Source organism: Jatropha curcas, chromosome 6, assembly GCF_041381405.1.
Source record: "Jatropha curcas cultivar XTBG-Jc1 chromosome 6, XTBG_Jcur_1.0, whole genome shotgun sequence".
Taxonomy (NCBI): Eukaryota; Viridiplantae; Streptophyta; class Magnoliopsida; order Malpighiales; family Euphorbiaceae; genus Jatropha; species Jatropha curcas.
Window position 1 is genome coordinate 5560998 of NC_143156.1, and position 23379 is coordinate 5584376.

The 23379-nt window shown below is 28.8% G+C and overlaps 3 protein-coding genes and 1 pseudogene across 3 annotated transcripts; 1 reads left to right on the forward strand and 3 right to left on the reverse strand.

Annotated features, from left to right (window-relative positions):
- The first annotated feature begins 1954 nt into the window (after positions 1–1954).
- Positions 1955–2720, forward strand: LOC119369163 (pathogenesis-related protein 1-like). Its single transcript, XM_037635161.2, has one exon. The coding sequence runs from the start codon at positions 2027–2029 to the stop codon at positions 2525–2527; it is 501 nt and encodes a 166-aa protein (XP_037491089.2). The 5' UTR covers positions 1955–2026; the 3' UTR covers positions 2528–2720.
- Positions 2721–3288: 568 nt separating this feature from the next.
- Positions 3289–3974, reverse strand: LOC149495385 (pathogenesis-related protein 1 pseudogene; annotated as a pseudogene).
- A 5008-nt stretch (positions 3975–8982) lies between these two features.
- LOC105634523 (pathogenesis-related protein 1-like) lies at positions 8983–10654 on the reverse strand. Its single transcript, XM_089723156.1, has 2 exons — positions 10650–10654; positions 8983–9307 (listed from the first exon to the last, which is right to left on the reverse strand). The coding sequence occupies exons 1-2, from the start codon at positions 10652–10654 to the stop codon at positions 8983–8985; spliced, it is 330 nt and encodes a 109-aa protein (XP_089579282.1).
- Positions 10655–14077: 3423 nt separating this feature from the next.
- LOC105634502 (pathogenesis-related protein 1) lies at positions 14078–14829 on the reverse strand. Its single transcript, XM_089722292.1, has one exon. It carries the CDS (start codon positions 14789–14791, stop codon positions 14309–14311), a length of 483 nt encoding a protein of 160 aa, XP_089578418.1. The 5' UTR covers positions 14792–14829; the 3' UTR covers positions 14078–14308.
- Positions 14830–23379: the final 8550 nt, after the last annotated feature.

The following is a 23379-nucleotide window of genomic DNA, read 5'->3' on the forward strand; positions in this document are numbered from 1 at the left end:
TAAATATTTAGTAAATAAAATATAAAAAATTTTCAAATGTCTCATTATCATATATATTCATTAAAAATATATTTAGTAAATATAAAATTTAAAATTTTGAAATGCTTAATTATATATATGTATTTATTTAAAAAATTATTTTTTGATTCATTAGAACGCATGATGGGCCAAAATACTATTGCGGGCTATACAACAATCAAATTGATAACTCACCTAACAAAAAAAATGCTTTAATGCATATAGATATGTAAATATATCAATAAAATATTATTTTTTTACATTAAAATTTTCAACTGTTTATCATCACAGGTTTAATTATTTAAATTCTATTTGAAAATTTACTTTTTAAAAAATACATCCAGTCAAATCTTACAAATATAAATAACAAAAACACTAATAAAAATAATATATTGTTTTCTTCTTTTTTTATCTCTCTCCTAAATAAAATATTATATATATTATATTTGAAAATTTATTTATTTTTTAAAAAATATCCAATTTATTAAGTATTAAGCATTTAATAAATAATTAAGTATTTAATAAATAAAATATAAAAATTTTCAAATATCTCATTATCATATATATTCATTAAAAAATTAAGTATTTAGTAAAGATAAAACTTTAAATTTTAAAATGTTTAATTATTTATATGCATTTATTTAAATTTTTTTTTGATTCATTAGGAAGCTTAATGAGCTAAAATAATACTGCGGGCTACACAATAATTAAATTGGTGAAAACACTTATAATCGAGAGGACAATGAAACCGCACATGATTGGCTTAAGTACTTTTTTTGCAAAAAAAACAAAAAAAAAAAAAAAAAACTGTTTTTCGAATTCAATAGACAAAAGAATTCTTTATTCTACATATGATAAAAAGTAAAAGTAGTTCAATTTAATATTGATTACATTGAAAAAGAATGAAAATCTTTATATTTATATATATATATTTATATATTTATATTTATATAAATATATATTTTCTATTTTATATATTTCATTTTTTAATTTTCTAATACAAATTAGAAAATATTAATTTTTATAAATTATATCCAATCAACTTATAAAACTGTAATATTTTAATTGGCCATCATTAAGGATATTTTAGAACATTTTAAATTTCATTAAGGGTAATATAGGAAATCTCATTATTCTTCCTCGTTCCCACTTTTATATATAGTATAGATGTATTACTTCTGTTAAATTATTATTCCAACTCATGGTGCTAACATAGTATAGTATGATCGTTACATTATATAATTATGTATCTAATATATAAATAAAATAAAACATATAAATATAGATATATATTATGATACATGGTAGATATGGATACAAATATAGATGATTAAAATTTTTAAGTCATTACTATTGCTAGAAATAAATATTAATTTTTACATTTTAAAAATAGCTTAAGTTAATCGTCAAATCAAAACATAAAATAATAAAAAAATTCAAAAATTTTAAAAAAGAAAAAGTAGAATATATATAATGAATAAAGAGAGAGTTGAATATTTCTTTTTACTGATAGGTAGTTAGACAAGATGGAATGAATTGCATTCTTAGATGAACTTTAATGGAGACATATATTTTTCTATAAAAAAAAATTTTTGAAGTCCTTTTTTCAATTTTAAATTAGTTAAATTAGTTTCTCACCTAGCATCAATAAATTAAAATAATTCTTTTCTATCCATTTGTTTGTTTTTTTTTTTGGTACAAATTTTCCATTTGTTTTTTTCATTAAGAAAAACAAAACAGGACAAAACGGTTATCAATAACTGTTCCATGATAATTTCCGAACTTCTTGATTTTTCTAACTGACTATTTGTTTTCCATTTAGAAATTTATTTCCAATAATTATTAACCAATCCACAAAAATAGTTCCATTTTGAGTAAAGCCAACTAATTCAAAGAACACATTTTCCTACATTTCTTCCGTATAAATCCTCAAAACCTACTCATCCAATTTGTGCTTATTGTAGCCTCATTTACTGCCTCTACATAGCTTAATATAGACAACTAGAAAATGGGGTTCAACAAGTTGGTAGTAATAGCCCTAATTTTCATGGCATTAACCATGGTTCCCCTCTCTCTAGCCCACGACTCTGCAGCCCACGACTCTCCAGAAGACTACCTGGCTGCACATAATTGCGCCCGGGCAGAGCTAGGGATCGCACCGCTTTGTTGGAACACAACATTGGTAAAATATGCCGAACACTACACAAAGTCTTTAGTTGCAAGTTGCAGCTTAGAGCATTCGGTGGGTTGTCCTTATGGGGAGAATTTAGCGCAAGGTTTCGGTGAATTTAGCGGTGTGGATGGTGTGAAATTATGGGTAGATGAGAAGGCTCATTATGATTATCAAAGCAATACTTGTGTTGGCGGTGAATGCCGGCATTACACTCAAGTTATTTGGAAAAACACCAAGGAAGTAGGTTGTGCTAGTGTTAGATGTGGTGAAGGATGGAACATTATTAGTTGCAACTATTGTCCTCCGGGGAACTATGTCGGTGAGAAGCCTTATTGAATTTCTATTGGTTAGAGAGGGATTAATGAAATACGGCTAATTAATTAGCCTCGATTAATTAATGTTTAATAATTACAAAACGAATTAATCAAACTGCTATATATCATATTAATGCAAGCAATATATATTTGTAATATGTATCAGAGAAATATTTTTCTTGCTATATATCAATGAAACTGCGAACTTGCTTTAATTATTATAGTTTTTTTTTAAAAAAATTTTAACTTTAATTGAATTTTTTATTTCAAATCATATACGTTAACTTATATGCTTTTGGTTAACTTTTTTTTTTTCCACAAATTTTCAATTCATTGAAAGGTCTAATGAGTCAAAGTAATACTGCGAGCTACACAATAAATTAGTGAAAAAATCTTGTGTTTGACACGACTCAACTTGAGATTTTTCATTCCAGACATAAGTGACAAAACTAATGAATTAAAATATATTACCATTAAAAGCAACTTTTAAAATTTGCAATCCTCACTGTGAATAGCAACTTATAAAATTTTTTTTAACTTTAGCTTTAGCTAAACGAGATCACAGCTGTGAAACTGGTAATTTTGATTGTAAAGAAGGATGAGACCAAAATAGAATTGTTTATGTATGATCCCAAACTATCTACTTTGGTTTTGGTTAAGATCCCATATTTTTTTCTTAAAAATTTTTTAGTTTTATAGCATGGATTAAAAAACATAGTCATTTAAATATTAAACCAAATTAACTTGTCCTGACTTCAAAAGGGACAATAATACAAGATAGTGTCCTTACGCACAATATATTTATAGAATGCATGTAAGTTAATATTTATACAAAATACCTAATTAAATTAAATAAATAAAATGAGATTATATCAATCGGGTGGTGGTTTGGTTATATGATATATAATTTAGTCATAAAAAGTTAAAATTTTAAGGTAATACTTCAATCTAATAAGGACGCCGTCCAACGTAGTTGCTAGGAGGGTCATAGTTGCAAGTAATGAAAGTTCCTCCATTGTTGCACTTCACCTTAGCACATCCTATGCGAACTGAGTTACGCCAAACCACCTGAGTGTAATGCCCACACACCTTTCCGGCAGCACAAGTATTAGAGTTATAGTCGTAAAACACCTTTTCATCAACCCACAGTTTCACAGCCGCGGTTCCTGAAAGGTCACCGCTGCTCCCCGCTAGGTTCTCGCCATAACGTCCGCCTGAATGTACAAGTCTACAGTTGCCAATGTGTTGACTAGCGTAATTTCGTGCATAGGCCGCCACGGTGTTATCCCAAGTCACCGGACCAACTCCCACGGCCGCTCGAGCTGTGTTATGGGCATTAACGTAGTCTTGAGGTGAGTCTTGGGCATGTAAGGGAATAATTAAGGCTACACTCATTAGACAAATGAGGGGTAATAAAATTTTGGACAACATCGTTTTTGGTTTGTGAAGGAAAATAAGAGGTTAGGCAATTGATGAAAATTGTTAACATGTTAGATTGGAATTTATAGGCATATGGTTTTGGAAAATTAGATATCGATGATGACTTGAAATTGGAAAAAACTTGTAATGGGTAGAGGAATTAATTGAGAAAAGTCAGTGCTTATGGTGCCACTTTACTTAGCATGGACACGGAACTAAAATTAGTAGCATAAGCAAAAAGAAATTGTATCTAACCAATGAAGGGTTGAAAGGTAAGCAAGAAGAACTAAAATTAGTGCTTATGGTGATTTTCTTGTAATTACAATTAGATGTTTGATTTTTTTTTTTTTTTTTTAATTTATTCACTGGGAGCCCAAAATGACCGAAATAACATTGCAGTCTATACAACAGAAGTAATCGTCCTATTGACTAATCAAATTTAGTAAAAACTCGTGGTGGAGAATACTCGAACTCAAAAGCTCCACTCCTCATGTAATCGAGAAGACTAATCATACCGGATTGACAACTATCTATTTAATTTTTATTTTTCTAAAGAAAAATCATGTATATTTTCTGAAAATTCATAAAGAGAAATAACCCATATGAGGTTTGACTTCAAAATTAGATCCAAATTTAATACATTAAATTTATTAATTACAATTAGATATTTGATTTTCTTTTAAAGAAAAATCATCTATATTTTCTGAAAATTCATAAATAAAAATAACCAAATATATTTATAATTCTTGATATCCTTGCCTTATCCATCTGGCGACTAGGCTTATCCTTGACCTTGATAGCTAGCATTCCTTCACGTTTTCACGTAATTGAATTGAAAGAAGTCATACATTTGATCATTAATTTAAACCTATTTATTTCCCAGTCAATAAAAACAACAAACTGAAAATAGGGAGAAGGAAAGTTTATCTGTTCACTTTGCAGGAAAAAATGAATAAGGATCTAAATGTTTTTTTATTGTCAAGACCTTTACATATCAATACTCTCTTTTTTTATTAAAATTCAATTATGGCTTCTAGATAACAAATGAAAATTTTATATCGTTTGTGTTTCTCTAGTCCAAGTATAAATAATTAATCTACCTTTGATCAAATTAGAATAAATAAGTGGCGCAATAGCTAGGTAAATGCACGGAAAAGATAAAAAAAAGACTTATGCTAATTAATAATATTGAATTATAGATAAGACATGACTATATCCAGTGTAGGTAAGTTTTTTTCGGTATAAGTAAGTCTTTCTCGGTGTAGGTAAGTCTTTAGTCATAAACACCCTCGTTTCAAAAAATAATAATAATAATTTTGATTAATTTTAGTGTATCATATACCTGATATATATAGGTCTTTTCCGAATTTCACATGTAAGTATGGCGGCTTTCTATCAACATGTGAAAATGGAGTGACATTGGTTATTAACAAAATTAAGCAAGAAGAATTATGGGAAGCGCAGTGTAGAAAAAGATTAAAGCAAAACTAGAAAAAATAATTCGTTTGTAGTCAAAAGCCGACGCAAATATATTTCTTTATGGAATCATGTAATGCATCTAGAAAGTTGCCTGCTGTTTGTTCTCTATTTACAACCACCATTCACGGCAACCTATCCATCACAAACTAGATATTTCTTTACGGAGTGTTTACCACTAATAGTCTGCTTCATTGGTGTTTTCTTTTTCTTTTTGTTTAGTTTCCATCAAGATGTAATATTTTTATTGTCCATTTATATAGGTGAGGTTAATTTAAATTTAGGTTAAGAATGATATTTAGATAGGGTCTTTAGCGATTTTAAATTTTAAATTATAAAATTCGCTTAAAAATATAATTCATTTTAGCTGATAAATAGTTCTTTTTCTTTCATGTTAATTTGAATAAAATATTTAAATTAAACTTTAAAGATTTATATAGTGTGTATGACAAAGTGAATTAATTAATTCAATTTGGTTTGAATATTAATACTCCTATTATCCCAAGCTATGATGTAGATAAACTTTCCGCTGTACAACATTCCCGCCTTTTATTTTCTTGTAAAAAATCTCTCTCCCTCTCTTTTTTTTTTTAATGTAAACTTATATTTAAAATGTTTTTTCCTCTTATTTTTATATTTTTGCATTCTCGTTTCCGTGCTACATAGGTTGCAAAATTAGAATTATCAACTATGCGGGTGGTAAATAGTAACCTCACTGCACGGTTCTATGTGTTTAGCACTCTAGACTTTGAATCCTGCGACTTGTATAAAACGTAATATCCCTCTTGGTTTGGAGTAGATTTTTGAAAATGTTAAACTTTTCATTTTATTTTTAATTTTAATAAAAAAAATATTTTGTTGTTGATGAAAAGAAAAAAATAGTAACCCCATTGATCTTTAACTAGGCTAAGATTTGCTAGTATATTAACCACTAGCCAAACCATTAAGCATATAAGATAAAAGGGAAAGATTTATTTACACTAAACGTAAACACCCAATATGTATAATAGTACAATTGATCTACGTAGAGTTACAGTATTTAATGAATATTATGGTTGTCTTTTCATTGAAAAGAAAATTAAGTAACAAAACAGTAATAAAGGAAGTCAATTTCTCGGTATCAATTAACTATTCACTAAGCGTATGAGATACATAAATAATATAATCGTCAATCAGGTATGGTGGTCTGATTGGTCTTTCTACTTATGTGAAGAGTGAGAAGTTTCGAGTTCGAGTTCTCTCGATCACAATTGATTTCACCAATTTGGTGAGATAAAGGGAGCGTTATCCTCTGTTGTGTAGCCTGCAGTATAATTTCGACTTATAGAAACCCTCCAATGAATTAAAAAAAAAAAAGTAGGATAAACATAGTTCGATAATTTTTGCAAATATCTATTTTATTTAAATAATTATTATTTTTATAAATATATTATATTTCCTACTCAAATAATTGATTTAATTATATTCTTACAATATTATTTATGAGTTAAATTTTAATATCTTCTCTCTCTCTCTATTTTTTTTTTTTTTATATAAACACTCCCATCCTATTGAGTGAGATTAATTAAATCTAGACATCTAAGGGTGCTTTAAGAATTTACCACTAATGTTTCCTTCATAGATGTGTACTTTGGTTCTAATATCATTGATAAAAAGTTAACCACACCGTGAATACTTATAGTATATATAGCAAAAGTGAATTAATTAATGCAAGTAACCCTATTGGTCTTTAAATAGACTAATTAAGCTTTGGTAGTGCAAGCCACTAGCCAAACCATTAATACAATTTTTTGGGTTAAGCCATTAATACAATATTTTGACTATTGAGAAGTAACCCTAAAAATTCTTCATTAGAAGATTTGCTATAGCCAATTAGCCATTAATCTTCAATTGATAATCTCAATTAAGTTACCAAAAAGATTTCTATTAGGATATCAAATCAAAGGCCAAACCTGTAATTTCACCCCGAACTTTTCTAGTAGTTGAAATTTCACTATAAATCGATATTTATACTCTTTGAATTTATCAACTAGTTATAATTACACCATAATTTAAATTAATATCCAATTCATTATTTTTGCATCTTAAAATTGGCTCAATTTTAAAATAAAATATTCAACCTTGATTATTTATTTATTTATCATATGCATACTTGAGTTTGATTTTATTATTTATTGTTTAAATACTTGGTTATGGAGTTCATTTTTTTACATAACTTTAATCAAAATTTCAATCTTAGTTTATTTTTAGGGTGCACTTGCAATAAATTGCAGTTCAGGATGTTGTAATTCACTTTTAGAGTGCAGTAGCAAATTAGGGTATAATTGTAAGTAGGGTGATAAGTTCATTGTGCTCAAGGTACAAAAGTTGATTTAGAGTAAAATATAACTATTTAAAAAGTTCAGGGTAAAATTGAAGGTGGCCAACAGATTCGAACTCAAGATCTTTACTCCCACATATAGTTTCTTTAATTATTAATACGTACATGCGAACTAAAATATTATTCCATCATCAAAATTACTGCATACAACAAAACAAACTTAGTATAATAACCATTAATAGAATTTAATTTAATAAGGTCGCTCCCCCAAGAACATTACTGGCCGGATCATACATGTAAGTAACCAAAGTTCCTCCGAAGGTACACCTAACCCTAGCACATCCTACACGAGCTGAATTTCGCCAAACGACTTGAATGTAGTGACTAAATATTTTCCTGTAGTACGTGTTAGAACTATAAGCATAAAAAGATTTCTCATCAATGCATAGTTTCACAGCTTCATCTGCGGTTAGCTCACCACAGCTCCATGCCAGACTTTATCGCACTGCAATCACTAATGCGTTGACAAGCATGGTTTAGTGAATGGATTGCTAATAATGTACTGTTCCAAGTTAAATTTCCAGAACCGGCAGCCATTCGAGCTTCATTGTGGAAAATAATGTAGTCCTGTGGCGAGTTTGATTTGTTTAAAAAGAACCAAGTTTGAGCATATAGTGGACTATGCTCCTTTTAAAAAGAGCTAAATTTTGAGCTCGGCCAATTTGCAATTTTTAACTAAAAACTGTGATTCATTACATTTGAATTTGAGCTCAAGATTATAATGAACAGGCTTGCGAGTTGACTAGGAATTTCTTTTTGGAATCCAAACAAAATGGAAAAAAAAATTATTTTTGAATTCTTTGGAAAGGAGAGAGATATATGGTTGTTTTTTTTTTTTTTTTTTTTTAAAAAAAAATCGAAATAGGGATAAAGGTTTAGTAAAAAAATCCAAATAGGGATGTCAAATTGTTAAAACTTATCAGATAATTTAATAAGCCATCTTAACTTATTTAATTAATTATTATAATTAGATGAGTTGACGGTAATGAAGCAAATTGTTAGATAACCATCTTAACCCTTTACATACATAGATTAACATTAGTCAAGTATTTTTTTTAAAACTTATCAAATTAATTCCCAATATTGAAACTTAACTAAGACGTTCCAGCGGAAATCTCAAACCGTTTATACTTTTCTTATTTCATTATATATAATATATAGCTTATACATAAAAAAGTTCAATTTTGAGGTAATACTTCAACTTAATAAGGACGCTCCCCAATGTAGTTGCCAGGAGGATCATAGTTGCAAGTAATGAAAGTTCCTCCATTATTGCACCTCACCTTCGCACATCCTATGCGAACTGACTTACGCCAAACCACCTGAATGTAATGCCCACACACAGCAGCACAACTATTAGAGTTATAATTGTAAAATGGCTTTTCATCAACCCATAGTTTTACAGCTTCGGTGCCTGAAAGATCACCGCTACCCCAAGCTATGTTCTCTCCATAAGACCCCTTCGAATGCACGAGGCTACAGTCACCGATGCGTTGATTTGCATAATTTTTGGCATAAGCCGCCACACTATGAAAGAAGAAAAAGAGAGAGAAGAAATTGAAAAACAAAAGAGAGTAAAAAGCGAAGCTGAAAAGAAGAAAGAAAAAGGAAAAGGGAAGTTGGAAGAAATAGTAAAAGAAGAGAGGAAATCAGAAGAGAAAGAAGAGGAAAAGGAATCAGCAGAAAAGGCTGAAGAAGAAGAAGAAGGAACACAAGAAGAGGAACTAGAAGAGGAAAGAAAAGAAGAAACAGAAAAAGAAAGCACTGTAGAGAAAGAAGAATCAGAAAAAGGAACAGAAAAAGAGAAAGAACATGAAGAACCAGAAAAAGGGAAGAAAGCTGAGGAAGGCAGCGATGCTGAAACAGAGAAAATAGAAATCAGTGATGAGGAAAAGACTACTGAGGATAAGACAGAGCTAGAGTCTGAGTTATTATCGGCTCAAAGGAGTAGGGAAGCTATGCTGAAGAGAATAGAGGAAGAGCTAATAGAAGAACACAACAAGGAAATTGATGAGGCAATACAGCAGTGTCAAACTATTATTGAACAAAATCAATCACTCATCAAAACCTTGGAGAAAATGAAGGATGTGAACATGAGGAAGTTAGCTACTCTAAAGGTGAAAGGAACACCCTACGTTCCCTCCTCAGAAAAGCCAAAGACTGTGAAGCATACTGCTGGCAAGCATAGAACACATGGAAGAAAGCCTCCACTGCATCCATCTTCTAAAAGGCCAGAGAGTTCTTCTGAAACTGCTCCAGCTCAGCCTTTAAGAAGTTCTAAAAGACTTAGAACTGGTCCTAAGCCTCTTTGATCTGTCTCTTATATATCTTGAACAAATTATTTTTATTTTATCTTCGTAGGATTATATTTTGTGGAACTGTTTATTTTTATTATTTTTGCTGTGACTATGTCTAACCCTTTTTATATGATGACAAAAAGGGGGAGAACAGGTAGTTTGATGGTACTTGGTGACAGATATTTTGGTGGTACTTGGCAATCACAAGGACTTTTATGGACTTATATTTTAGTGGTTATCTGTGTGTTTATTGTTTTCTAATATGGCCTATTTTTGGTGAGCTATATTTTCTAAAGCTGTGTGTTTTTAGAACTAAGATTCTTATTCTAACGACTGTTTTGCAGGTTGGACGTAAGATCTTTCGCTCTATTTTTATCAGCTTCTATTCTATTTTATTGCTGTGACCATATGTTCTAAATATTAGAACTTAGAATATCCTATTTATCTTTGCTAGTTCTAACACTTGTGCTCTGATTGCTAGAACTTAGAATATCTTGTCTATTCTTTTGCAAGTTCTAAAATCATTTTCTAAAAAGACTCCCTAGTTTTTAATTTTCACAAAAATGTTTTACTGCATCTATTCAGGGGGAGCAAACTACATGTTCTAAATTGCTTCATACTAAAAATCTTTTGGCATGATTAGAACTTATATGCATAAAATTCAGGGGGAGCACATGTTTTTATATTTGCTAAATTTATTGGTTTTGTCATCATCAAAAAGGGGGATATTTTTGGCTCAAGGGTCAAAATTCTTATCTCGGATTTTGATGATTAATACAAAACAAATAAATTTAAATTATATTATTTGTGCTAATTTTATTTTATGCAAAAATCCTTTGGAAAGAAAATCATACAAGGCAAGTCCTACTTTGAGTGTAAAGATTTCTAAGACCCAGTAGCTAGGTATTTAGGGTATTTTGTAAGATAGAGAGAAATTCCATATATGAGCACATAAAATATTTTTCTCTCACTCAAAAATATTTTTCGGAAAATTAGTTTTCTTCAAATAATTTATTTTCGAAAATATTCCTTTAAATCGAAAAGATTTATTTTCCTAAAACTATAGAGATTTCTTCTCTTAATGTTTTTGGTAATAAAAATCTTTTTCTTTTTCGGAAATATTTGTTTGAAAAGTAGAATTTATTCTCTTACCTTAAAAACGAAAGGGAATATCTTTCGGTTTTAGTAAGAACATCTTTTCCGCAAATAATTCTTTCCAAATATTGCTGTCGAAAATTTCTTATTTAAAGGAAAGCAAAACCGGGTTTTATTCTCTTACCAAAAGAGATGAAATAATCTTTTGGTAACAAAATTTTCGATTTTGTTTTGTTTAAGGAATGAAGATATTCTAATTTCAAAACAAAATTATCTCTTTCCAAAAGCGACAGCTACTTAGCTTCCTATATAAAGGAACATTCACGCCTTATTCATTTGGTGAAGTAAGAGTATTTGTTTTAAGAGCACTCTCTCTCATTGAACGAATCATATTCTCTCAAAAGTTACTCTACTCCCATTTTCTTTTCATCTCTACACTTAACGTTTTTATATTCAAAGTGAAAAGAATTTTTACAATTGCTTTTGAAAAACAATTCTGTGTTGTAATCGATCTTCTAATCTGATAAAATTGTTTTTCCTGTGCTTATATGGGCGTTTCTTTCTGTCTATTTAGATTGTGTAATCTATAGTAGACAGGCTCTTTATTTGTTAAACTTTTGTGTGTAATAGCTTAGATTAGAAGCTATTGAGATAGAGGTTATCAAGCGACCTTCTCCATGTGTGGGATAGTAATGTCTTGAATCGAGTTTTCTGTACTCTACCAAAAACAGAAAGGGTTGAGGTTAATTTGAACCTTTGGAAAATCTAATGGGACAAAAGGGTAGATCTAGGTTTTTGATCTATTGCCTTGTACTGTTGGTTTGTCTCTTACCCTTTAAAAGAGATAACTTAGTGGAGGATCTCAAGATGCGTCTTGGGGAGTGGATGTAGGCGAGTTAGTGCCGAACCACTATAACTCTCGGTGTTGATCTCTTTATTTCTGAAGTTTGGTTGATACTATCTCTTTTACACTCTTGTTTAATTTTAGAAACGCTAAAATTGTTAATTATTCAGATGTTCTAAATCGGTAATAAGTCTTATCTATTCTGAACATTAGAACTCTGGTATTCTAATAAAGTGAATATACAAAGTTCTAACTGTTGTTCTATTCCCAGTATAATTCACTGTTTGGATTTCTATTTTATTCTCTAAACTTTATGAGGATGTTCTAATCCTGATAACTTTCCATCATAAAGTTACTCTAATATTTAATTAAGGCTCTGTGGAGTAGTTCTGAATTGTAAAAACTATCTTTCACATAGCGTTATCTGGTTTTGCAAACTTTATGAGGAAGTTCTGAGTTCGATAACTTTCCTTCATAAAGAAGCTCTGATATTGTACAAGTCAGTGTGAAGCTGTTCTAATCAATAGTTGCACTTTGCACAAGCTTTCTATATCTGAAATTAGAACATTGTGAGGAGATTCTAATCCATATTCTACTCTCACAAAGTTCTGTATGTTTTCCGCTGCACTTAGAATTCTAATTTTTATTTAGAATTTCTAAAATTTATTTCAGTTTTTAGAAAACTCAATTCACCCCCCTTTTGGGTTGTGCCATACATATTCGGGACTCACATTATTAGTTGCAACTATTATCCTCCAGGGAACTATGTGGGTGAGAAGCCTTATTGAATTTCTATTGGTTAGAGAGGGATTAATGAAATAGGGCTAATTAATTAGCTTCGATTAATTAATATTTAATAATTACAAAACGAATTAATCAAACTGCTATATATCATATTAATGCAAGCAATATATATTTGTAATATGTATCAGAGAAATATTTTTCTTGCTATATATCAATGAAACTGCGAACTTGCTTTAATTATTACAGTTTTTTTTTTTTTCAATTTTAACATTAAAATTGGTGAAAAAATCTTGTGGTTGACAGGACTCAATTTGAGATATTTCATTCTTGACATAAGTGACAAAACTATAAGAGTTAAAATATTTTACCATTAAAAGTAACTTTTAAAATTTGCAATCTTCACTGTTAATAGCAACTTATAAAATTTTTCTAAACGAAATCACAGTTGTGAAACTGCTAATTTTGATTTTAAAGAAGGATGAAACCAAAATAGAATTGTTTATGTATGATCCCAAACAATCTATTATGGTTTTGGTTAAGATCCCATATTTTTTTTTTAAAATTTTTTAGTTTTATAACATGGATTAAAAAACTTAGTCATTTAAATATTAAACCAAATTAACTTGTCCTGACTTCAAAAGGGACAATAATACAAGATAGTGTCTTTATGCACAATAAATTTATAGAATGCATGTAAGTTAATATTTATACAAAATACCTAATAAAATTAAATAAATAAAAAGAAATTATATCAATCAGGTGGTGGTTTGGTTGGTCTTCTTATTTATTGAGGAGCGAGAGTTCTTAAGTTTGAGTTCTCTTGATAAAAATTTTTAATGAGAAATATAATTCCTATAATGAGGAACAAGCATGTGCAACACTATGTACTAAATGGTACTAAATTTTAAAATTTGACTATAGAAGCACTCAATTTTATTTGATGTATTTGCAATAATTCCTATTTAATATGTTAAAATATCCTACTCAACCCTTGCTAATTCCACAAATTAAACGCTTAATGAATTTGTTGGTCAATTTTGATATCAAGGAGACATAGTCATCTCTTCCCCTAGAAAAAGCAAAAAGAAAAAGAAAGAGATGTGATAATTTCTGTATGCAAGATAAACGACCCATAGAAATATGAATTTGACTTGTTTCATAAAGGAAAACATATATATACTACAGAAAATAACTTGCGCCACAAATTCCTTTTTCTTTTTCAGTATTGGTGATTCCGTTTCTGTTGGGATTCAAATAATTTATACGTTGGGCGGTTAATTTTTTGTTAGCATAATATCTAATGGCCAAAAAAAAAAAGAAGAGTAAAGATAACATTTTATTTTCCTTTTACATATATATATATATATATATATATATATATATAGATGAACTACAAGTAGTTTTTCAACTTGTCATATTAATTCTCCACATTGCAACTTAAATTGAGACATTGCATAGGAAATCTCAACCCTTTACAATGTTTCTTATTTCATTATATGATATATAATTTATTCTTAAAAAGTTAAAACTTTAAGGTAATACTTCAATCTAATAAGGACGCTGTCCAACGTAGTTGCCAGGAGGGTCATAGTTGCAGGTAATGAAAGTTCCTCCATTGTTGCACTTCACCTTAGCACATCCTATGCGAACTGAGTTACGCCAAACCACCTGAGTGTAATGCCCACACACCTTTCCGGCAGCACAAGTATTAGAGTTATAGTCGTAAAACGCCTTTTCATCAACCCACAGTTTCACAGCCGCGGTTCCTGAAAGGTCACCACTGCTCCCTGCTAGGTTCTCGCCATAAGGTCCGCCTGAATGTACAAGTCTACAGTCGCCAATGTGTTGATTAGCGTAATTTCTTGCATAGGCCGCCACCGTGTTATCCCAAGTCACCGGACCAACTCCCACGGCCGCTCGAGCTGTGTTATGGGCATTCACGTAGTCTTGAGGTGAGTCTTGGGCATGTAAGGGAATAATTAAGGTTACACTCATTAGACAAATGAGGGGCAATAAAATTTTGGACAACATCGTTTTTGGTTTGTGATGGAAAATAAGAGGTTAGGCAATTGATGAAAATTGTTAACATGTTAGCTTGGAATTTATAGGCATATGGTATTGGAAAATTAGATATGGATGATGACTTCAAATTGGTAAAAAGTTGTACTGGGTAGAGGAATTAATTGAGAAAAGTCAGTGCTTATGGTGTCACTTTGCTTAGCATGGACACGGAACTAAAATTTGTAGCATAAGCAAGAAGAAATTGTATCTAACCAATGAAGGGTTGAAAGGTAAGAGGGTGATTTTCTTGTAAGTACAATTAGATGTTTGATTTTTTTTTTTTTTAAATTTATTCACTGGGAGGCCAAAAGGACCAAAATAATATTGCAGTCTATACAATAGAATAGAAGTAATCATCTTATTGACTAATCAAATTTAGTAAAAACTTGTGGTGGAGAATAATCAAACTCAAATTCTCCACTCCTCATGTAATTTTTGTTTTTTAAGAAAAATCATGTATATTATTTGAAAATTCATAATAGAAATAGCCCATATGAGGTTTGACTTCAAAATTAGATCCAAATTTAATACATTAAATTTATTAATTACAATTAGTTTTTTCATTTTCTTTTAAAGAAAAATCATCTATATTTTCTGAAAATTCATAAATAAAAATAACCCACTTAGGTTTGACATGAAAATTAAATCAAAATTTAAAAATTAATTAACAAAGTTGTGTTAGTGATGTGGCTAACATTACTTGTTCTTAATGGTAAAGCAATTAAAATTAATTATGGTTCAAATTATATTTTATAAATGGATGATATCACATAATCTGGAATGTGAAATAGTAAAATATAGAAACTTGCAAAAAGAAAGAAATGCAAAGTCAAACAAAGGAGTAAAGATATTTCCAATTCACCAGTGATCGACAAGTAGTGCAATTGTTGTGCATTGCATTATTATATATATTCCATTTTGCTTTCAATTAATTAAAAAAGAAAAATACTTATCTAGATTCCATCTATGCCCCTACATAGACCAGAGGAATAAATGTCATTAATTCATTTTTTAATTCCGAAAAATAAGAAAAATTAATAATCCAAAAAATATCTTAATCTATCTTCCTCCTCTAACCTTCAGCTCTGCATGGTGATTTTGTTTCGAGTGATTTATTTTAAAATCACATCTTGGTAAATCTCAAAATGTCTATTCTCTTATTTTTTTTCTGTGTTGTTTCAGTTTAGTTTCTTCAGACTCTCTTCATTTTGCGTCTGGGTATTTGCCAAATCTGCAAAAAGACTCATTTTTCTTATTGAGGATTCAAAAGTTTTATTTTGAGAAATTTAAAATTTTTTACAGGCCATAATCGAAGATGGTTGCCAGTTTTGTTGCATTATCTTTGTTTTTCTTTATTGCTTTCATTATTGTTCTGCTACAATTTATTAACCTTACTATAAATCCTCACACACAAGCATAGATAAGAGCGGATATTAGTGGAAAGGAGATGTTTGTCTTTTTGGAATTAAAAATTTAAATAATAATAATGTTATTTTTTTTATTGATTTGGTCTATTCTTGAAATATAGATCGAGTCTCCAATTTTCCTCTCGATTAATTAAAAAGATAAAAGAAATTATCAATATAGATTGGTCTGAGTGAAAATAACTAAGATTCCTTAAGCAAAAAATCGAGTATTACTTCACTTTTATAAGGCCTAACGTGGCGTAAGTAGAAAGCAAAAGGTGAATATTGCTTCACTCTTATGGGGCCTGATGTGACATGAGCATGATTAGGTTTAGTCGAATGAGTTAGGGACACCAATGTATAAACCAAATATATTTATAATTCTTGATATCCTTGCCTTATCCATCTGGCGGCTAGGATTATCCTTGACCTTGATAGCTAGTGTTCTTTCATGTTTTCACGTAATTGAATTGAAGGAAGTCACACATTTGATCATTAATTTAAACCTAAGTTTATTTCCCAGTCAATAAAAACAACAAACTGAAAATAGGGAGAAGGAAAGTTTATCTATTCACTTTGCAGGAAAAGAATGAATAAGGATCTAAATGTTTTTTTATTGTCAAGACCTACATACATCAATACTCCCTTTTAATATATATCAAACATATTAAAAGGTTATTAGTTTAAAACCCTAATGTAACTCAATATTTTGATTTTCAATTAGACTGAAACTATACTTCACTGTTTTTTTTTTTTCCAAGTCAATTTGATTGAACTAGTCCAATCGGTAAGAGTCAGTTGAGTAATTCACTAGTTGTATCTAATTTTTAAAGGTTAGATTGATTGATAAATGGATTTGATTTTTATCTAATTGATTAAAATTCAATTATGGCTTCTAGATAACAAATGAAAATTCTTTATCGTTTGTGTTTCTTTAGTCCAAGTATAAATAATTAATCTACCTTTGATCAAATTAGAATAATAGGTGGCGAAATAGCTAGGAAAATACATGGAAAAGAAAAAAAAAAAAAAAAAAAGAGACTTATGCTAATTAATAATATTGAATTATAGATAAGACATGACTATACCCAGTATAGGTAAGTCTTTCTCAGAGTAGGTAAGTCTTTGGTCATAAACACCCTAGTTTAAAAATAATAATAATAATAATAATTTTGATTATATTTAGTCTATCCTATGTCTGATGTAGGTAAGTTTTTTCCGAATTTCACGTGTAAGTATGGCGGCTTTCTATCAATATCTGAAAATGGAGTGACATTGGTATATCAAAATTAAGCAAGAAGAATTATGGGAAGCGCAGTGTAGAAAAAGATTTAAGCCAAACTAGAAAAAATAATTAGTTTGCAGTCAAAAGCCGACGCAAATATATTTCTTTATGGAATCATGTAATGCATCTAGAAAGTTGCCTACTGTTTGTTCTCTAGATATTTCTTTACGGAGTGTTTACCACTAATAGTCTGCTTCATTGGTGTTTTCTTTTTCTTTTTGTTTAATTTCCATCAAGATGTGATATTTTTTCCTCTTATTTTTATATTTTTGCATTCTCGTTTCCGTGCTACATAGGTTACAAAATTAGAATTATCAACTATGTGGGTGGTAAATAGTAACCCCATTGAAAGGTTCTATAGTGTAGTGGTTAGCACTCTGGACTTCGAATCCAGTGACTTGTATAAAACAAGATAACCCTATTGGTTTGGAGTAGATTTTTGAAAATGTTAAACTTTTCATTTTATTTTTAATTTTAATAAAAAAATATTTTGTTGCTGACCAAAAGAAAAAAAATAGAAACGCCATTGATCTTTAACTAGGCTAAGGTTTGCTAGTATATTAACCACTAGCCAAACCATTGGCATATAAGATAAAAAGGGAAAGATTTATTTACACTAAACTTAAACACTCAATAAGTATAATAGTGACAATTGATCTACATAGAGTTATAGTGTTTAATGAAGATTATGGTTGTCTTTTCATTGAAAAGAAAATTAAGTAACATAACAGTAATAAAGGAAGTCAATTTCTCACTAACAATTAACTGTTCAATAAGTGTATGAGATAAATAAATAATATAAACGTCAATCAGGTGGTAGTCTGGTTGGTCTTTCCACTTATGTGAAGAGCGGGAAGTTTCGAGTTTGAGTTCTCTCAATCACAATTGATTTCACCAATTTGGTGAGATAAAGGGAGCGTTACCCTCTGTTGTGTAGCCTGCAGTGTTATTTCGACATATAGAAAGCTTCCAATGAATTAAAAAAAAAAAGTAGGATAAACATAGTTCGATAATTTTTGAAAATATCTATTTTATTTAAATAATTATTATTTTATAAATATATTATATTTTCTACTCAAAAAATTGATTTAATTATATTCTTACAATTTTATTTATGAGTTAAATTTTAATATATTCTCTCTCTCTTTTTTTTTTTTTTATATATATATAAACACTCCCATCCTATTGAGTGAGATTAATTAAATCTATACATCTAAGGGTGCTTTAAGAATTTACCACTAATGTTTCCCTATTAAGAATTTACCACTAGTGTACTTTGGTTCTAATATCATTGATAAAAAGTTAACCACACGATTAATACAATATATGGTTCTAATAGTTGTAGTATACATAGCAAACGTGAATTAATTAATGCAAGTAACCCCATTGGTCTTTAAATAGACTAATTAAGCTTTGGTAGTGCAAGCCACTAGCCAAACCATTAATACAATTTTTTGGGTTAAGCCATTAATACAATACTATGACTATTAGAAGATTTGCTATAGCCAAATAGCCATTATCTTCAATTGATAATCTCAATTAAGTTGCCAAAAAGATGTCTATTAGGATATCAAATCAAAGGTCAAACCTATAATTTCACCTCGAACTTTTCGAGTAGTTGAAATTTCACTATAAATCGATATTTATACTCTGGATATTTTGAACTTATCAACTAGTTACAATTACACCATAATTTAAATTAATATTCAACTCATTATTTTTGGATCTTAAAAATTGGTCAATTTGAAAATTAAATATTCAACCTCGATTTCATTTATTTATCATACGCATACTTGAGTTTGATTTTATTATTATTTTTTTAAATACGTGGTTATGGAGTTAATTTTTTTTTTACATTACTTTAATCAAAATTTCAATCTTAGTTTACTTTTAGGGTGTACTTGCAACAAATTAATAAGTTCAGGGTGTTGTAATACATTTTTAGAGTGTAATAGCAAAATGGTGTAATTGCAAGTAGGGTGATAAGTTCAGGGTGTCAATGTACGAGGATCGATTTAGAGTAAAATTGTAACTATTTAAAAAGTTCACGGTACAAGTAATAGTGGCCAATAGATTCTAACTCGAGATCTTTATTCCCACATATAGTTTCTTTCATTATTAATAAGTACATGTGAACTAAAATATTATTCGATCATCAAAATTACTGCATACAACAAAAAAAACTTAGTATAATAACCATTAATAAAATTTAATTTAATAAGGTCGCTCCCCGAAGAACATTACTGGCCGGATCATACATGTAAGTAACCAAAGTTCCTCCAAAAGTACACCTAACCCTAGCACATCCTACACGAGCTGAATTTCGCCAAACCACTCGAGTATAGTGCCTACATATCTTGCTGCAGTACGTGTTAGAATTATAAGCATAAAAAGATATCTCATCAATCCATAGTTTCACAGCTTCATCTGCTGTTAGCTCATCACACCTCCATGCCAGACTTTATCGCACTGCAATCACTAATGCGTTGACAAGCATAGTTTAGTGAATGGATTGCTAATACTGTACTGTTCCAAGTTAAATTTCCTGAACCGACAGCCATTTGAGCTTCATTGTGGAAAATAATGCAGTCCTGTGGCGAGTTTGATTTGTTTAAAAAGAACCAAGTTTGAGCTTATAGTGGACTATGCTCCTTTTAAAAAGAGCTAAATTTTGAGCTCGGCCTGTTTGCAATTTTTAATTAAAAACTGTGATTCATTACATTTGAATTTGAGTTCAAGATTATAGACTTGTTTACTATAATGAACAGGCTTGCGAGTTGACTAGGAATTTCCTTTTGGTACCCAAACAAAATGGAAAAAAAAATTATTTTTGGATTCTTCGGAAAGGAGAGAGATATATGGGTGTTTGAAAAAAAAAAAAAAAAATCGAAATAGGTATAAAGGTTTAGTAAAAAAATCCAACTAGGGATGTCAATGGTAGGGTTCAGGTCGAATAGTGCAATCCCAACCTAAACCCTATCACATCCCCAATTCTCATTTCCTATCAAATACCCTATCGAATAGGGCTTAAATCATAAAAATACCACCAACCATGCGACTTATTGTAAAATCACCTTAAAACGACTTTTGTATCCCATTTGAAAAAATTTAAATATACTGGCACCTCAGTTTAAAAATTAAACCGCAAGGATTGAAGTGATTTAGTGTGGAATCCACTGATTTACCTTATGTTAGCTTAATCCAATGAACTAAAAACTCACCGTTTCCCTTTCCTCTAACCCAAAAATCCATGTCTTGCAAACAAATTATTCATCTTCTAAAATTTCATCCGATAAAATTAAAATCTTTAAAGATAATATTGTTAACATATTTAATATCTACCTTATTTAGTATCTATCAAATAGATTATATTATATGTATATCTAATCATATTTAATATATACATTATATGCCTTATTTAATATTATATTATATATATTCGGTTTCAAACCATAATATAAATGTCATAAGCGATCTCTTACTCCATTTGGTGACTATTCATGATTATTGTTGGACTCCATGACTTTTACAAGTCTAATTTGATCACTTCCAAAATTTTTCCTTCTATTTTTTTTTATATAACTGTCCAAATAATAAAATGCTATAGATATAATCACCATAATAGTGACAATAGTAACTCAAAAGTAAATACGTGAACAAAATCCCCAAAATATGTGTCAAAAAAAAAAAAAAAAAACAACACAAAAAAGGAAAAGAAGAAATAATCAATCAGAGCTCATCAGTCGCCACTCGTGGAAGAAGCAAAAAGAGCTTTTAGGTAATTTTGAAAGATAATTTAGTAAACCATCTTAACTCATTTAATTAATTATTATAATTAGATGAGTTGACGATAATGTATTCAAATTGTTAGATAACCATCTTAACCATTTTAACCCTTTACATACATAGATGAACATTAGTCAAGTATTTTTTTTAAAATTTATCAAATTAATTCCCAATATTGAAACTTAACTAAGACGGTCCAGCGGAAATCTCAAACCGTTTATACTTTTCTTATTTCATTATATATAATATAATGTTATGGGCGTTAACGTAGTCTTGGGGTGAGCCTTGGGCATGTGAGGGAAGAATTAGGACCACACTTATTAGACAAATGAAGGGTAATAATAGTTTGCAGAACATCGTTTTTGGTTTGTGATGGAAACTAAGAGGTTAGGCCATTGATGATAATTGATAACATGTTAGATTGGATTTTATAGGCGTATGGTATTGGAAAATTAGACATGGATGATGACTTAAAATTGGAAAAATAGTGATAATTTAATTTTAATTGGTTGAAAAACAATTGACTTTATTAATTTCCTATTTAAATTTAGATTCTATTAGATAAAACATGAAATTATATTATATATGTTATATAAGGTGTATATCAAATATGGTAATCATATAATATTTTTATGGATTTTAAATTTTTTGGTTAAAAATAAAAGGTAATTTAAATTTGATTGGTTATATTAACTTTTCTATTTAAATATAAATTATATTGAATAAAATAAAAAATTATATTATATATTAACTGAGGCATATAGTAAATATGGAAGAAAATAAGAATTCAATTTGATAAAATAAGAAATTATATAACATATTAAATATAGTAAGAATATAAGAATTCAATTTATAAAATAAAAATTATATTGCATATGGTATACTTTAAATATGGAATATATATATATATATATATATATATATATATATATATATATATATATATATATATATATATATATAAAAGTAAGAATTGGGAGGGGAACATTGAGATTATCAAAAATGCCCCCATTAAGTGTATGGATCGATAAAAATATCATTTAAAATTTTAATTTTAATAGTTGAAAAATAATGGTAATTTAATTTTTGATTTGTTATATTAATTTTCTACTTAATTTTAAATTCTATTAGATAAAGTAAGAAATTATATTATATACTATACAAGGTATATATTAATTATGGTAGAAATATAATACCTTTAAGGATTTTAATTTTATTGGTTAAGAAAATGAAGGAAATATAAATTCTATTTGATAAAATAAGAAATTATATTACATATGGCAAGAATATCAGAATTTGATTTGATAAAATAAGAAATTATATAATACATTAAATATATAGGAATTATAAAATAAAAAATTATATTGTATATATTAAAAATGCTATACTTTAAATATAGTAACAATATAAGAATTTAATTTGATATTCTTTATTTAATTTGAACAAATAATTAAATAATAAAATTTTGGTAAAAATAATTACGTTTAAACGATAAAAGTTCATCCTAATCCTATTTTGTTGTTAAAATTTTCTGTTATATTCTTAGTTTACTATAACAGAATAAAGGTAATTATTTTTAATAATTTATAATATAATTTCTAATTTAATTGGTTATAAATCAAACTAAAAATATATATTATAACTAGTAAAGGTTATTTTACAAGAAAATAATTATTTTTATTATAATAAATATATTTTTTATTTGCATATTAAAAAAAATCCTATTATAATAAATATATTTATTGCATAAGAAATTTTTTAAACATTTTCCTAGATATGTGTGCACTTCAAAATGTTATTTTATATTATTTTTATGGTTTTTTTGTATATTGTTACTGAAACAACTCAAATTTTTATTTTCAAAGATTTTCCAATTAAATTTAATAAACCGACAGTTTGGAAATTTATTTTAATATTTTAATGCGAACACTGTGAGAAACCGAACCGAAAACCGATTGAAAAAGTCGAAAACCAATCGAAAATCAAAGATTTGGGTCGAATCGAACCGGTTCGACCCAAACCATCTAGAAAATTCCCTTTCCTTTTTTTTTCCAGCGCTGCACCTCTCTACTCCTCACCAT

Coding starts and splice junctions, on each gene's coding strand:
- LOC119369163 (XM_037635161.2), top strand. CDS start 2,027: ATGGGGTTCAACAAGTTGGTAGTAATAGCCCTAATTTTCATGGCATTA.
- LOC105634502 (XM_089722292.1), bottom strand. CDS start 14,791: ATGTTGTCCAAAATTTTATTGCCCCTCATTTGTCTAATGAGTGTAACC.